The sequence below is a fragment of the Aedes albopictus genome, chromosome 1, assembly GCF_035046485.1.
Source record: "Aedes albopictus strain Foshan chromosome 1, AalbF5, whole genome shotgun sequence".
Taxonomy (NCBI): domain Eukaryota; kingdom Metazoa; phylum Arthropoda; class Insecta; order Diptera; family Culicidae; genus Aedes; species Aedes albopictus.
In genome coordinates this window covers 87896834-87914464 of record NC_085136.1, presented here as the reverse complement: position 1 = coordinate 87914464, position 17631 = coordinate 87896834, and the positions used below count along the sequence as shown (strand labels likewise).

Below are 17631 nucleotides of genomic sequence, written 5' to 3'. Positions count from 1 at the left end.
CTGAACCTTCTTGTTCGGATGCCTGTTGAGCAGATTTTTCCTCTATGGTTTGGAAGGAAAAAAAAAAGATACAATAGATAGACAATTATTTCAATGCCATCATTGGGAACCACTGACCAGCTGACCATTCACTGCGAGGTGGAAGTAATACTTGCAAAGTACCTGCCAAACAAGTGGCAAGCATGGCGAGAAGGTACTTCTCTCTCCTCATCGAATGTGCCTTTGGGGGAAGGTAATTAAAATTCCGTTTTCCCACACACAGCAGTCCCTGGCAGTCATTCTCTAAACAGGAGGCAACGACAACAGTGGGCACACAACAACAGTTAACTTTACCGTTCGATCCGTATCGGACGAACTTTCCTTGTGTGTGGGGTGGGTGGAAAAAATTTACATTCCAAAGTTCGAAACCGGGCAGCTAATTGGAAGATACGTTACGTCCGTTGGCTCCGGAGTGTGGCCTTCCGGCGAAATTAATTAACGGAAGCTCGGTAATTTGCTGGCTGACCAACAAGGTTATCTAGAGGAATTAGCGAGTCGGGGTGGCGGCGGCGGCGCGGCCATGGAGTACGTGTTCGACGTGTTCTTCGAGGAGTGCTTCCTGACGATGGAGCGCAGCGGGCTGAAGAGTCGCAGCGGCCGGAGGGACGTGATCGACCACCTGAACTCGGTCATTTCCGGGTGCATTGAGGGCCGGCCAACGGCCACCGCCCAGCTGGCGGTCGGGCTGGCCGTTCAATCGGCCATTGATTATCATCGGAAGATGAAGGACGACAACTTTCGGGTGTGCATGATGGGGAAGTATCACAACGTGCTGTACATTGCGCTGCGGATTGCGTGGGACTGGAGTCTGGAGGACTCGACCGTGATTCGGCTGCTGTTGGGTGAGATTGTGTGGGCGATGCATGGTGGGCGAAAGTGAAAACCCTGTTTTGGATTAACCGGCTTTGGGTTTCAGAGGAAATTTATGCGTGCGAAAACACATTTGAGAGGTTGTTTTTGGGGGCGTTGTTTGGATCGAACGCCCCTCACTTCATCGCCGGATGGAAGAGTGATTTCAAGGACCAGGATGAAAATTTGAGAGCGATGGTGTTCTTTCTGCATCATGCCGGGAAGACAAGACTGAAGTTGCCGAGTTATTCGTACGTGTATCGGGATATTGTGCCAACGAAGTAAGTTATAGTGATAATTATTAATTGAGGTAGATACATCTATTATTACCAGGTGTTCAGAATATTTGTTTCAGTGATGTGAATCATGATTTTTTCACGGCAGAAGGAAAATGTATTGTTTCTATTTGTGGGAGCAATGAAATATGTTTCAATGCTCTGGAAGAAGGTTTTGTTTCAAAAAGTAGGTACACCCTTTTGAAATGTTCGTCGGAGTTTTTTTTTATTTCTTCAGGAGTTTCCCAAACCGTTTTTCCGGATTTGCTCCCAGAGTTCCTTTCATGATTTTTTCTGGTGTTCCTTCTGGAATTTATGAGAGTTTTCCTGGCTAATTTCCTGTCAGGATTGATTTTAGAGATTTTCGCGATATGCTCCCAGAGTTTCTTGCTGAATTCTTTCCAGAGATCGTTCTAAGATTTAACTGAAGTTTCTTCAGCAATTTCTCGCAGTGGTTTTCGTGAACCAATTTTCAACAGTTTCTTACAAGATTTCTTCAGAAGTTTCTCCGGGGATTCCTTCCAGAGAGTTTTCTAGGATTTCTCTTGGAGTTCCTCGCGAGATTTTCCCATAGTTTTATCCTGGTATTTTTCATATTGCCATCTTCCATCAGATTTGCATCTAGAATTACTTTAATTATGCCGAGATGTCACAGTTTTTCTCATGGTTCCTTCCAAAGTTCCTCTCGAGTTTGCTCCAATAGGTGTTCTCAGAGTTTCTCTCAAGATTTCACCTGGATTTCTTACCCCATTTCACCGGGAATTCCTTTCAAGGAATTTCGTAGATCCTCCTAGCAGGTATTCCGAGAAAAAACTCTTGGAAAAATCCTTGAAAGATCTCCGGGAGCAAAAATTAGAGAAATTCCAGAAGGGACATCCAGAATCCTAGGACAATATCTGGTAGATTTTCGACCTTCGGAAATCACGGGAAGAACTCTGCGAAATATTAGCAGAAGCTTTTGCAGAAATCCCAAAAAAAAAACTCCAGGATGAATCCTGAAAAACTCCGAGGCCCATCCCGGCAGAAATCAAGGTGCAACTTCAAGAGAAATCCAGCGAAACCTTCGAGAAATAACCAGGGAGTAATTCATGTAGAAATTTTGAAGAAACTATTGAAGGAAACTTTCGGTAAATTGTTGAAGAAATTACAAGAGTAATTTCGGAAGAAATCCTCTGTGGGAGCAATACAGGGTAAACCTCTGAAAGAAATCCTGGTAGAAACTTCTGTAGGAAATTCCCCCAAAACTCCTGATGAAATCCTTTGAGGAACTCTAGTAGAAATGTCAGGATTAACTCTTGTAGAAACTCTGGGAAAAATCCTACTAAGAGCTCATGGAGAAACGGAAGAGGAACAACAGAAGAACTCGCAAAAAATAATTCAAGAGCATCCCCGAGACAAACTGTAAGTGAAATTCTGCGACAACATCGAAGAGATATATAAGGGATGTATCCTGAGAGAAATCCGACGATTTTTTTTTTGAGTAAAACACAGGAGGAACTCCGGGAACCGCGAGGATCTCCGGAAGCGGTACATACCAAGAAATAGAAGAAATTCTGGAAGAAACTCTGCAGGGTCTCCGTGCAGAATCCTGGATTGCTGAAGAATTCTCGAGAAGGAATCCGGGATTTTTTTTAATGAATTCCTCCAGGGGTTCCTCCATAGATTTATCCAGGAATTCCTCCACGAATTCGCAGGAACTCTCTCCTCGAAATGCTTTGAGATTCCTCTTGGAATTCCCTCAAGATGCCTCCGGACATTCCTATGAGATTTCTCTAGAAATTCCGTCGGGGATTCTTCTAAGGATTTCCTAAGGAATTCCTGCAGCACTTACTCTATGAATTTTTGAGACTACTTCAGGAATAACTCTGAGACTCCTCCAGAAATTCATTTGAGATTTCCCGAGGAATTTCAGTAAGGATTGCTTTATGTATTCCTCCAGCGATTAATCCAGGAAATTCTCCAGCGATTCCTTCAGGAACTTCTCCAGGGATTGCTACAGGTTCCGCAGTTTCCCTAGATATAACTTTGAGACTCCTCAAGGAATTTCTTTCGGATTACCCCACTGCCGGTGGAAGCATAATTGTCCCATGTGCATTTTTGGCAATATTGAGATTTTGCAGCCCATGACCATGTATCATGGGGTACTATCATATGGGGAAATAAAAATTGGTAGTTTGTTCCGAAAATTGTTGAAAAAATGCAAGGCCGATTTGTAACATTCTTAAAAGTGGACGCATAAGCGTCACGTTCCATTGGAAATCCTATGGAACTATAAAATCGCTCTAAAACAAAAATTAGTGCTCAAATTCAAAATTGGTTGATGTTAGAACACGATTCAGCACTTATACTTCATATTTGAGACCATTTACTTTTTTCGAACTTTGGACGCGATTTTCTCGATTGTCTGTTTTTGCACATGGGACATTTATGCGTCCACCGGCAGCCCAGGTATTCCATTCCTCCAAGGATTGCTCCAAGTATTACAGAGTTTTCGTTCAGGATTTTTTTTCCAGCGGTTCCTCTAATAATTCCACCAGGGACACTTTCAGGAGTTTCTCCAGGGGTGCCCCCAGGAAATCCTTCATGTGTTCCTCCAGAAATTCCTCTGAAATTACATTAGGAGATTCCTTTGATATTGCTGCAGGAATGCCGGGATCTCTGGAGAATTTCCTGGAGGATACATTAGGGAATTTATGGAAAGAATCCCTAGAGGATTTCCAGAAGAAAGCGTTGTATGATTTCCAGGAGGTCGTTGTAATAATCTCAGGAGATACACATAGAGAAATTCCTTGAGGAACCCCCGGACAAATTTCTTGAGTAATCCCGGGACGAATTCCTGGAGGAACCCCTGGAGAAATCCCTGGAGGAACTTCAGAAGAATTATTGGAGGAATCGCAGATATAGCCTTGGAGGTATTCCCGGATGAATCCCTGGATGAATCTATACATATAAAAATGTATTTCTGTCTGTCCGTCTGTCTGTCTGTCTGACCCTTATGGGTTCGGAAATTACTGAACCAATCGGCGTAAAATTTTGTTGACGTTTGACTGAATGCCATTTGACCGAAAGGGTCATTTAGCCGAATGCCGCTTGGCCAAAAAATGAATTACGAACTTTAGTGGTGATGCCATAGTTCTCCGGATAAGTGTAACTCGAAAGAACAGCCTGTGATTTAAAGAAGGAAAAAACTTTGATAAAATATTGGAAATTTCAACGCCAGCTAAGTCATGAATGATATAACTAGAAAGAATAGCCTATGATTAAAAGATGGATATATTTCCGATCATCATATTGGCAGTTGGATTGTCAAAAATTCCCTCAGAATGTTGATCATTATTCGTCAAAACGGCGTTCAGCCAAATGGCGTTCGGCCAAACGACATTCGCCCAAACGGCATTCAGCCAAATGACTGGACACCTCCTGGAGGAATCATTGCAAATTGATGTAGGATTTCTGAGAAGATTGCCTGGAATATCATCGTGAGACTTCCCGAAAGGATCGCTGCAGGAACTCCAGGAAGAATCCCTGGATAAAGACATGTAAAAAACTCTGGAAAAACTCTTAAATAAATTTTCTTCTGTTTCTTGGCGGAATCACAGGAAGATTTGCTGAAGGAAATCCGGGAAGATTTCCTAAAGGAGTTCCTGGTAAAATTCCTGAGGGAATTCCTGGAAGAATCTCTGGAAGAACTCTTGGATGACTTCTTAGAGACATCACTGGATGAATTCATAGAGTAATCCCTGAAGGAATTCCTAGAGTAACTCCTGAACGAATTCCTAGAGTAATTCCAAGAGCAAACTCTGAGGAAATTCTTGGAGTAATCCCTGGAGGCATTCCTGGAGGAATCTCAAACGGAATTTCTGGAGGAATCCCTGGAAGAATTCTAGGAGAAAACTCTGTAGGAGTTTCTGGAGGAGTCCCCAGAGGAATTCCTGGAGCCATCCCTGGAGGAATTCTGGTAGAACTCCTGGAGGAATTCTTGGAAGAATCTCTGAAGGAATACAATGATGTATATCCTTTACTGACATTTACCAGATTTGCTGGTATGTCTCAAACATACTGGAAAAACTTGTAATTAGAAGGCACGAAATGTTACTAATTAACAAATTGAGAGATGAAATCTGTGAAAAAAATCGCGTGCTGGTGGAATTCGAACCCACGATTCCGTATTCGCTAGACCGGCGCTTTAACCAACTAAGCCATTGAACAGGTAAAGATTCTGCAGAATAGAAAGCCAAACTAATACCGAAGCCATATCGTGAACACTCCTTTTTCACAAACCCATCTATCTTTCGGCTGAGATGCCAATCCACAACACAACTCTTTTACGAAGAAGAACTCCTAGGGAAATCCATAGCGGAACACTGGAAGGAATCGCAAAAAGTAATTCATGAACAATCACGAGACAAACTGTAAACATAAATTCTGCGATAACATGGGAAAGTTATCCTAAGAGGAATGACTCTAGAGATCCCATGATATATCCTGAGAGAAATCCCACGACTTTTTTTGGATAAAACGCAGAAGGAACTACAAGAAACTTCCCACGGGTCTCTGAGAATAATTTCATCCGCCTAACTCGCTAAACCACTCGTTCACAAACTTGTCAAATTACTTAGGGGCTATCCATAAACTGCATAGATGCTTAGGCGGGCTCTGTCCAAAGTCTACGCTCCCTACAAATTTCGAAAATTTTGTATGGACAAAAGTCTAAGAGGGGGACGGGGGGTCTGTGATGGCCAAAAATGAGACTACGTAGCTTATGAACAGCACCTTACTTGAGATACTGGATGAGCTACAACTCGTAGCGGTGAGTCTATGCCGAATGAAGCACATTTGGCTTCATTGGTCTCGGTCCTGGGCCAATCGCTTCCAGTCACCCTGAACATTTAGAGTCCTTAGGTTTTCCTCAACTGCTTAAAGCCAACGTTTGCGCAGCTTTCCACGAAGCCGACATGTTCTTCCTGGTTATCTGCTGAACATGGTTTTCGATTGTCGTTCCACCGGTATACGAGCTACGTGCGCAACCCATTGCAGCCTGCCGTATTTTATTCGCCTACTATAGTCATCTCTTTATATATTTCGTAAACGTACTAGTTCTCGCTACGTCGCCAGATACCATCCTCCATGTTAAGATTAGTTTTCACTTCATACGTATTGTGCAAAAAAATGGGACAAGTAATGATCAAGTAATGATTTCACTTCAAAATTACTTGAGCAGTTCGCAGCTGACAAGTAAGGAAAAAAAAATTAACACTCGTAACGCCTCCCGTGCAAATGAAATGAAGTGTCACTTTTCCGCGGGAAAAAAATAGTCCGTGCTGTTATTCCGTAAGGAATCTCCTCATACTAGATCATACTTACGAAAAATAGGAGAAAGTTTACTTGAGCCCTCTACTTGGTAACAGGAAGCAACCGAAAGAATCAGAGTCTGGGACTTCAGCTGGTTTCGCAGACAGAAAAAGGTCACATCATTATCGCACATCTAGTGATGTAACCATTATAAACAAATTCGTCCACAACATCACACTTTTCACCACCTTGCACCAGTCCCTACTTACCACCACTACCATGGCTGGATCAACGTGACAACCATCAATCATGCACTTGGTCTGTGTGGTGTTAATTGTAAGTCCAATCTTCGCAATCTCAGTCGCATCAACTTCGCCGGAAAACCATGTTCGATCATAATCTGGCATAACTCGTTCCTTTTCACTGAATCGTACGCCGCCTTTGAAATCAATAAACAGATTCTGGGTCTGCAAGTCGTACTCCCGAAATTTATCGTGAATCTACCGCATGGTGAACGTCTGATTCATCGTTGATCAACCCTCACAAAAACCGGCCTGATATGCGCAGACGAAGGATTTCTTAAAAAGGGGCTGAAAGTCTCTTTAATAAAGACAAATCAATCAATCAATTTCTTAATCGGCCTCAGCCTGTTAAACAGAATTTCGGATAGAATCCTATACGCTGGATTGAGCATTCTCACTCTGTAGTTCGCGCTTCAGTCGCTCCCCCTTCTTTTATAGAGGGCCAACTATCAGGCAGCTCCTTCCACTTCCGATATCTTCAATTTAATACACTATAAGAGTTGATTCGGCTCCGCACTACCGTGCTTGAGAAGCTCTGGTGGGAGTTCATCCTTCCCTGGAGTCTTGTGGTTCTTCAGTCCTCTAATGGATGTGGCTGTCTTTACCTCTTCTAGCGTTGGAGGTTCCACCGTCACGTCGGTTCGAATTCTGTCTGTCGATCTTCTATTCCCAACGTTCAACAATACATACCTCGACGTACTCTCTCCTCCTAGAAGCCACCATTATTTTATCCGTGAGGCAGGTTCCATCAGGGTCGTTGTACATGATGGAAGAAGGGCGTTGTTTTGCTCGACAATTTCGTACAACCTCCGCATATCAGTCTGTTTCATGTTCTCTTGCGCTTGAGTCATCACATTTTCCTTATGCTCTGGCACTCCTCGTCGAACTACCCGTTCCTAAGTGGTCTTTGCGCAGCGCCTATCACCTCCCGCGCTGCCGTACTCATCAGGGATGGAAACGCTCTCATCGTGAATCAATTCGCTAGTGAAAAACCAACGATCGGTTTACTCACGGTGGCGTGCCGTGTAAATGCGTGTTTTTTCACTAAATTGAAAAATGCTCAGAACGGCTTTACGAATCACAGACGAGTTCCTACCAGTTTCGTTAGTTCGCGAATGAAGAAGTGCGAATATATTCAGGCCTATATGTTGTTCAAGAGAAGGCTTGCTTTGCGTTTGTGTCTGCCCAGCTGCATTCCTCCCCATTTTTCATCCCTGGACTCCAACAGAGTGTTGAGATTATCGCTTTCGTTGATCTCAATTTTGCGCTCGTCCAGCTTCTAGTGACAGTCAGCTACCATACCATCTGCTGAAAAACGCTGGATGTTGAAACGCATCGTTGACACCAAGTTTCCAATGTTGATCTCTTTATAATGACAAAAGGACTAAAAGTAAAGAAATTCCCCGATCTGGATGGTAGTCTCAATTTTGTATGGAAGGCTGCGATCCTGGCGTTTCCGTACATGTCCTGGATAGCCTTGCAAAAATGTCTAGATTGGAAGATTCAGAAGTTGGTGTTGCTGCTAAAACCAAACAACCCGCCAGGAGATCCAGTATTCTATCGTCCTATATTCTTACTCGATCGTCTTGGCAAACTGTTGGAGAAGATAACTTTGAACAGACTGGTGAAGCGCACAGTCAGCGAGAACGGTCCGGTCCGGCAGCTCGGGTTCTGGAAAGGGAAGTCTGCAGTGGATGCGATCCAGACGGTCATTGAGAATGCGGAGAAAGTGTCCAAACAGAAGAGAAGTGGTAATCGGTGCTATAGATATGAAGAACGCATTTGACAGTTGCCACATCATTGCACAGCATGATTCCGTACTATTCGTAGTGCAAGGTTTTGAAGAGCTACTTGCAGAACCGAGCTCTGGTCTACGATACAAATCAGGGCCAGAGATCGATCTTAGACACGGCGTACCATACCACAGGGCTCGATACTCGGCCCAACGTTGCGAAACATGATGTACGATGGAACGTTCGATGGACTTCAACTACACGGAGGAACACAGATCTTTGGTTTTGTCATCCTTACAATAACCGGTGAGACCCTGGTAGAAGTATAAATGTTTATCGAGATATGGATCAGTTCAGTCAAGTTGCAATAAGATCATCACAAGACCGAGGTGATGGTCAGTAACTGCAAAGCTGTTCATCAGTTCAAAATCAGCGTTGAAGGGCACATAATTCTATCGGAGCGTGCGATGCAATACCTGACTGTGATGATTGACGATCTGATAAATTTGAGCAGCCGTTGACGAAGCTTGTGAAAAAGCGGCAAAGGTAGTCAAAGCGATATCCAGGATCATGTCGAAAATCGGAGGTACAAGAAGTAGTAAGAGGCATCTTCTGGCGGGTGTTTTGTCCTTGATAATTAGGTTCCGGCCTGGCCTGCAGCATTGAAGCAGAACCGGAACGTTACGAGGCTAACAAGCACATTCCGGCTTATGGAAATGCGTGTGGTCAGTAGTGCGGACAGGACGATATCATCGGAGGCAATTTGTGTTACAACCGGGCAGATCTCTATATCCAGTACCCTAGCCGAGGATGTGCAATACTTTCAGAGAAGGAGAACTGCAGACGCTAGAAGGATGGTCAGAGCGAAATCGTTGGCTAAGTGGAAGTAAGAGTGGGACCACGCAGATAATGGAAGGTGGATCTACCGGCTGATTTTAAATGTGTCTGTATGGATGTCTAGAAAACACGGTGAAGTGAACTTTTACCTGACGCAGTTTCTGTCAGGCCATTGTTGCTTTGGGAGGTACTTGCATCGATTTAGACATGCAGAGTTCCCGCTTCGACCAACCTGCCCGGACATCGACGAGACTCCGGAGCACATGGTTTCGGTTTGTCCATGGTTCATGGAAGTACGTAGCGCGATGTTTGCGGGTGGTATTGAGAATCTTGGCCCTGATAACACCGTAGGTGAAGGGCGTTGGCCAACGACTGGAGTAGCCCTGATACTACCTCGTCGGAGACAGAGTTACGTAGAAAATGACTGCGTACTATCAGTGCTTACCAGTGGCTGCTGATGTGTTAGTCAAGGTTTGGTGAGCTCGTTTCATGCTACTATTTTTCAGTGGAACTGAAGTAGGTTGTTCCTCTTGTTTTATGGGAATGTCGCTGAACCTCTTGGAGATACTCTCTCATAAATTTCTGTAAAATTTCAGATTAGTTCTCCCTCTTTTTTATTAGACATGTGAGTGAGATAGTTATTCTTAGTTTTTTTTAGAAACTACTCAATATCTGTAGGCATATGCTAACCAAAGTGAAATGTAACTATACTAAACAATATTACAGCGCCGGAATTTGAACCTACGAGTATCATTCAGTGCACGAACGCATTGTCATTTATATTACGACTGCGTCACGGAAAACCGGTTCCCCTACATATTAGAGCATTTGAAGCTATTTGCGTAAACATTTCTAAGGTCAAATTTATAAACTTTAAGATCTGATATGATTAATAAATTTTCTATGAGTTTTATGATTGGCTAAAGTTTTTCAGAGCTTAAAAATTTAACAAGAGCAGGTACTACATGTGAGTGATCCTATACATTTTCAGATTCATTGACATTCCAATCGAGTCCTGTGGAAAGGCCGCTCCTCTTCGTGTTGCCATGCAGGCTTCTGCTCCAGATATCCTCATGATATTGTTGCGGTATGTGTCTTTTCTTTGATAAACAATCCACGTATGAATAACATCACTATTCCCGCAGTCACGGAGCGGACCCCAACCCGGACGACGGCGGATCATCCCCGATCATAAGCCTGCTGGACAAGCTCCGCGAGTACGAAAACCGATCCTACCCGTACCAGTTGGTGTCCTGCCTGAAGCTTCTCCTCCGCTGTACCATCATGATAGAGCTTCCCTACAAACCACACCTCTTCCACGTCCGCAAAGAAATGTTCCAGACCAAGTACCGCCTCCTACTGGAAGACAACCTCATCCCCCTGGACCAGTTATTCGGAGTGCCTACTCTCAAGTCCATTTGCCGGTGCCACGTCCGCGACCAGTTGAGGAACAATTTCCAGCTCCCACGCGGAATCAACCGTCTCCAAGTGCCACGAAAAATTATGAAATATATCGATTTGCTTGACTGATTGCTACAGATAGATACAGATACCTAAGTACTTACTTGTATGTCGTTTCACTGATGTTGATCTTCCCGTGGACGCCGGTCGTTTCCGTTCGACTTGTCAGGTTGACCGTGTTGCCAAACAGGCAGTAGCGGGGCATCCGGTTACCGATCACTCCGGTAACCACTTCACCCGAGTGGATGCCGATTGTGATTTGCTGGGATGGGAGAAAGATGAATGAAAAAAGAGAGGCATTTAGCTGACAATGAATGTGGCCAAACACGAATGAGAAAATGAGATTGTCAATCTTCACTTTCAATCTTCGATTTTTTTGCACTCTGGCGCCTGCACAAGATCATGTGGGTGTCGGTGAGTTACTGTGTAATGTTTGTTTTTGGCACAGGGTTCATGCATTGGTGCATGGATGCCAGGCGTAAAGTGATAGATTGTTTGAAGATTACTGTGAAGTGGCACAGTTCGCTTGGTTGAATAACTTATAGGTGTTTAAGGACAAACGTCTTGAAATCCCGCTACCACAATGCATCAGAACTTCAGACGCAAAAATCTCAAGAAGCAAGCTTCAATCAACAGTACATTTTATTATTCTGTTCTTGATCACTTGTAATAAGCTTAAAATAAGAAGCTCAGGTGCGCTGATGTTGTTTACGAAGAGATTTGTGCTTTCGAAATCGTGAGTAGGTGCCAAAGTCAGCCATTATGGTGGCCATTTTGGAATTCTATCAAGTATGTCCTTAATGATAGATTGACACTGTGTTGTGATGTAAGTGTTGGAAGGCAGGGCATTTTGCAGTCCAGGTTGCGATCGCTACAATCGCTACGACCATACGAATATACAAACCCAAACCCAAACCCCAAAGAATTAAGCACCAGTAGGTCCATTCTGAAGTTTTAAATTCTAATCCAGATAAATACACAATTTCTTTTTCTTGAGTCCATGGTGAGAGCTGAAAACCCATTCCTAAAGCTAAACAAAGTATCGATAATTACATTGGTAATTTACTCGGAGTTCGGTCAAAACATAAAACACTTTCCCTACACCAGGCCTGCCCAACCTTTTTCGGCCGCGGGCCACTGGTGAAACTCCATACCAGTCGACGGGCCAGAAATAAAAATTCGATAATGATACATTCTTTTTTTATCTTTCCTGAGCATTGCTAGATAATAAGAAAAAAACTTTCATAATTTTTAAGATGACAATGACACTTTTTTCAGTTTAATGTTTCTAATGAAATTTTAAAGCTTTTTTGAAAATTCTCACAAAATATTGGAGCTTGGAACAGTATTTAGGAAGTTCCAGGAAATGTTTCTATCTAGTACAAGACAGAGCTATTGATTGGCTTGAATATAAAACCTCTGAAAACTTCAAAAAATTGTGATTACTTTTTTCATGTTTTTTTCAAAATTACTCGAAGTTGATGACGTAATGTTTTTATTTTGTTTTACAGTCTTATCAAGAGAATTTTCACAAACACATTAATTTTATTGTGTAGAATCTTTTACTGTAAATATGTAGGAAATTCAAACCAAATGCTTGCATATTTAAACCCTTTACAAAATTTTCAATTTACCTACACTCTAAAAAAGTCATTTTAGTTTTTAAAATTATTAAAGTACATTTCTATTGAAAAAGGAAGTTATTAAGAATTATTATTTATCGGGCTAAATTCCATTATTTTTCTCCAATAGTGCCGCACAAAATGCCCTCGCGGGCCGGATCCGGCCCGCGGGCCGTACGTTGGGCAGCCCTGCTTTATCACGACAAAAGACGTCCGTCGTTCATGCAAGGGAATGATCTGATAACATTTCGGAAATTAATGTTTGTTCAGCCCGTGTTTCATCCACACTAGCGGCAATTAACGACATAATCAAGTAATGAAGGGCAAACACTTTGCTTCCATAAATATATTACCTTGCCCATAAATAACATCCCCTTCCTCTGTTTGGAAAGTGTTAATTATATTGTTTTTGGAAAACCGCAATTAAGACCTGTGGTAGTGCCTACCGAAAAAGAGCTAGCGTTTTTATCTATTTCCCGTTTATCTGATCTGATAATGATGATCAAATTTAATCTTGCATCTCAAACGCCTCATGACCAATTTGGTACCAATTACTTATTTTTTAAATTAGTTTCTGTATTATGTAAGAAATATTTTAAAAGACCTAAGAATTCTTAGAATAATGAGATTGGATAATTTTCTCTCGCTTTTTTTTCTCCATCTAGTCCATGTCTCTTTTGGGCAAACCTGAATTTAATTCTCGGCACACTTTCTACGTGACAGTATGGTACATAGAATGATCAAAAATTATGATTTGATACCGAGCTCTCGACGCATACTAATTAGACACCCGCAAAACAAACTGCTTGGTGGCTAGATAGGTATGCGGAGTGCGAGAGTAAGTCTCGGCTTCATAAAAAACGATTCGCTTCCACACTTGTAGTTAGTGGGCACAAACGCGAATGTGTTGTGGATTGGCATCTAAGTCGAAAGAGAGATAAGTTTGTGAAAAAGGAGTGTTCACGATGTGGCTTCGCAGTCAGTTTGGTTTCCTATTTCGCAGTTGATTAATCCCTCTACAATTGGCTTTTCGGTCCGGAAAATTATGAGCGGGGTGATTCTATTACACCCGACGTTTCGGCCCTTGGTTTGGGCCGGCGACAAACAAGTAGCGGTACCCCTATAACCTCATTGAAGAAGGCCCAAACCAAGGGCCGAAACGTCGGATGTAATAGAATCACCCCGCTCATAATTTTCCGGACCGAAAAGCCAATTGTAGAGGGATAAATTCTGCCTACCAGTCGGTCGTTTACACAATTAGTTGATCAAAGCGCCGGTCTATCGAATACGGAGTCGTGGGTTCGAATCCCACCAGAACGCGATTTTTTTTCACAAATTTCATTTCTCAATTTATCAATTAGCAACATTTCGTGCATTATTAGTTATTACAAGTTTTTCCGGTTGGCTGTAGGTGTTTGTTTGAGAAGACGGTCAAATTCTTCGCAATCCATATTCAATCATGTATTTTAAGTACGATTAAGCCCTGGGCGTGATTTGAAGGTTGGTTCAACAAGTGAATCTGGCGAAGTGAAAATTGAACGGTGATAATGAACAATTCTGTTAGCTGCTGCGTTGGTGCATTTGCCTTCGTCATACGCAAAACGAGCAAACAATGTGAAGTCGTAAGTGGGGTGAAATTGAAACGTGAAATTTAGTGTAATTATTCGATTTTCAGTGCTAAACGGGTTGATATCGAGAGTCTACATCTTTTTACTGCTGTCTAATGAGGCATTGGCAAACGTGAGTCAGAATATCTGTAAAGATTGGTTATTTTCCTTCTGATGAGACGGAAATTAGTGCATTCGACGAAGTTAATTTTTACCCTACTTGTGGAAAATCTCGCGTTCTGGGCCACATCAAAGATGATGTTTTCGTCAAAGTTGCTCAGAAGATTGAGGGCTTTCAGATAGAAAAAAAAATTAATTCAAAATTTAAGCATTATGTGGCGCTAGTATTCTCAGTAGATATCAGTTAAGTCTAACTGTCGTATATCTTGCGTTCTGGATCACTTTGAAGGATATGTCTTCGTTCGGTAAAGTTGTCCAGAAAATTAAGCGCTATAAAATAGTATACAATTTAGTTCGAGATTCACGCACTACGCACTATCTTGCGTTCTGGACCGTTTAGAAGAATACTGTCTTCAGCAAAGTAGTTCAGAAGACTGAAAGCTTTCACATAAAAAAATGTTCTAGTTTCCCTCACAACGTGGCGCTAGTGTTGTAATGAGCTACCAGTTTTGCCTAAGCATCGTATAACTCCCGTTCTGGAATACTTAGGAGGATACTGTCTTCGGAGAAGTTGTTCAGAAGACTAAGAGTTCCCATATAAAGTTATGTTCAGCTTGTTAATTGTAATCAAGCAGGTTCATCAACGCACCGTAGTTACCACACGGTCCGAAACATCGATCGAACAGTTCACGCAGATGCTGGACTGTATGACGACCGTAGCTGTACTGTCTGGGTAAAGGCCGGTTGTAATAGCAGGTTACTTCTATGCCTGGGCCGTGAAATGGGTAAGACGTTTTACGAGCCAGCGGGGTCAGATCCTCCTAGAGACACTGGTCATGCTAGATGTCGACCTAACTAATGTCGGTACCAAGAGTACCTTTAGTCGGAACGGTGCAGAGTCGATTATTAACGCTACTTTTTGTAGTCTTGGCCTAACACGTAGTTCGAACTGGAGAGTAGACGATGGCTACACTCACTGCGATCACCTGGCGGTTCGCTAGAATATCGACTACAATAACAGCAGGTAGCGGGTAGAGGAAAAGGCGGCTAGGCCAAGGCCAAACCCTTGAAGGTACAAGACATCATACTTCTACGAGGGGGTATTTATGGAGGCGCTCCGCCGTGAGCGAAACCTTTTTGGTGACGAGCTGATCGCGGTGCTCTCGCGTGCGTGCGATGCCACCATGCCTAGGCAAGTCCACCCTAGAAATGGGAGAGACCGGCCTACTGGTGGACTCAAGCGATTGTGGACCTACGTCGCTCCTGCCTACGGGCTAGGCGGTGGAAGAAGCGAGCACGATCTGAGGAAAAGCCAAACCAACGGCGGGTGGTGTTCGGCGCTGGGAATGCCGCGCTGAAGACCGAGAAAAGGGGCTGTCCATACCTGGTCCTTTTTGGTGATTCCGACCACCCCCCACCCCCGCGTGGTCTTTCGTTCATACAAAAAAAAATCGTATGGGTTAGTTTTTGACCCCCAACATGACCACGTGGTTTATGGATGGACCCGAAGAGCGAGCAAAAATGCCTTCTTGAGGGTCTCTATCAGAGTGCCAATGTGAATCCGTGGGGCGATGCCTACAGGATCGTAATGGCCAAGACGAGAGGTGTAATGGCTCCTACAGGGCAATCACCAGAGATGTTGGAGGGGATTATCGAGGGGCTTTTCCACGTCATGATCCTAGTCTTTGGCTTCCTTTCGTGGTACAGCAGTGGACTGGAGCTGGCGATGAGGAGTGTGTAACCAATGTGGAACTTGTGGGGATAGCAAAGTCCCTTGGCCCCAGCTCTGGACGGAGTTCCGAACTTGCCCTTAAAAGAAGCTATTGCAGGGGCTCCCGAGATGTTCAGAATGTTGTCCAATAGCTATGCGGTGTATGCCAAGAAGCGCAAGCTTCTGGCTAGTGTCGCCTCATCCATACTAAGGTATGGCGGCCCGGCTTGGGGCACGGTACTGAGTACCAAGAGCTATCGAGGTAAGCTGCGAAGTGCCATGGAGAAAGAACAATTCACCTACATCGTCTTGGAACTACAGAGGAGGTGGCGTGTGGCCTCGGAGAATGGCTAGTTCGGATGCGGTACAAAAGATGGTCCAGGGGTTCGGAGTCGGCTGCGTAGATCATACCGGTGCTCTACGGTCGAAATCGACCGTTACAGCAATTAAGTGGCCGCGGAGACATCCTAGCAGCGTTGCTGTCGTGTGGTTGGTCTATTGAATTGGGTTCGAGCCCGCGGTTAGAAAGGGGTCCCCGGTAAGGGCCGGGACAAGTGCAGACCTTACTGTCAGCAACCTTCTGGTGCAGCTGATAGGGCCTGAAGGGTAGTGATTCCCTTGCCTTCAGCAGGTCAGATCTGGTTGCACGTAGTCATCAGTTCTTGATGCCTGCGGGACAGTTGGGCGCGGGCATGGGGTTGTCCCTGGCCGCCTTCCGAGGACAAAGGGAGTGGTTAGGACCACTGGGGAAACTGGTTAAGCGACAGCATGCTATCGTGATGGACTCTCCATCGTTGCTGCAGGCTACGCAGCTAAACTTGAGGGTCCGATGTGCACTAGCCCTACTCTGAAGCAATGCCTTCTTGGTGGTTCCGGAGAGACGAAGCGTTTGGCGACCAGAGGAATGTTGTTTAGTGGGTCGAGAGAGTAGTCCTGGCTTTTACTTTTGCTGTAGAAGACGGCCTTAACCCCATACTACCCGAACCTTCCTGTTTGGGTGTCTGTTGAGCAGATTTTCCCCCTATGGTTTAGAAGGTAAAAAAGACAGAATCGACCGAAAAGAGCAACTAGTACTCTCTCGTCTCAGGACCGAACACATGAAGGCCTCACTAACGAGGAAGGAGACGCCAATTTCCGAAAAGTATGTGATTCATGTGGAACTTATAACACCGTGAAGCACATGCGTGCGTCTGTCTGGTATTAAAACTACCTCGGACACTACGCGAATTCTACTACGACAACGCGACTTGTTTTCAGGGTGCGAACAATGAGTTGCAGTGCTCGAGACAATTTAACTGGAAGCAGAGGCACTGATAAATGCACGACCACTCACGTACAATTCATTTGAATCGGCGGATGAGGAAGCCCTCACTCCTAATCCTTTTCTTTTGGGGAGTTCCAATGGTGACAAGCTGCCACCAACCGAACCAATCCGGTGATACTACGGAGCTGCTGGCGACTTACGCAGACCATCACACAACGATTTTGGGAAAGATGGGCGAAAGAATATCTTCCAGTGATCACTGGTCTTAGTTGTTTGAAGAGGTACAAGACATTGCAGTTGGAGATTTGGTGGCGGAACGGTAAAGGACCAGTGGGCTCGAGGACGTGTGAAAGCGGTAATTTCTGGACGTGACGGAAGGGTCCGTCAGGCCTTTGTGCGAACAGCATCCGGTATTCTTCGACGTCCAGCAGTGAAGCAGGCAGTTCTCGACGTGCTGGAGAAAGGTGAACCTGATGAGGAAGTCCTGAAGGAACCGGAAGCGACTAGGATTCACGGGAG

At 44.1% G+C, this 17631-nt stretch overlaps 2 protein-coding genes across 9 annotated transcripts in view; one reads left to right on the top strand and one right to left on the bottom strand.

Moving 5' to 3' along the window:
* LOC109410157 (guanylate cyclase soluble subunit beta-1) overlaps positions 1–17631 on the bottom strand; it is a 404273-nt gene that overhangs the window by 201921 nt on the left and 184721 nt on the right. For 6 of the 8 annotated variants that reach the window (XM_062844940.1, XM_062844939.1, XM_029854717.2 and 3 more), the window contains exon 11: positions 10893–11050. The exons of the other annotated variants lie outside the window; for them this stretch is intronic. In XM_062844940.1, coding sequence (XP_062700924.1) covers positions 10893–11050 — 158 coding nt within the window. The remainder of the gene's footprint in view (positions 1–10892; positions 11051–17631) is intronic. 8 annotated transcript variants of the gene reach the window in all.
* LOC109427438 (uncharacterized) lies at positions 278–10879 on the top strand. Its single transcript, XM_029854721.2, has 4 exons — positions 278–881; positions 956–1169; positions 10319–10414; positions 10473–10879. Exons 1-4 carry the CDS (start codon positions 560–562, stop codon positions 10855–10857), a joined length of 1017 nt encoding a protein of 338 aa, XP_029710581.1. The 5' UTR covers positions 278–559; the 3' UTR covers positions 10858–10879.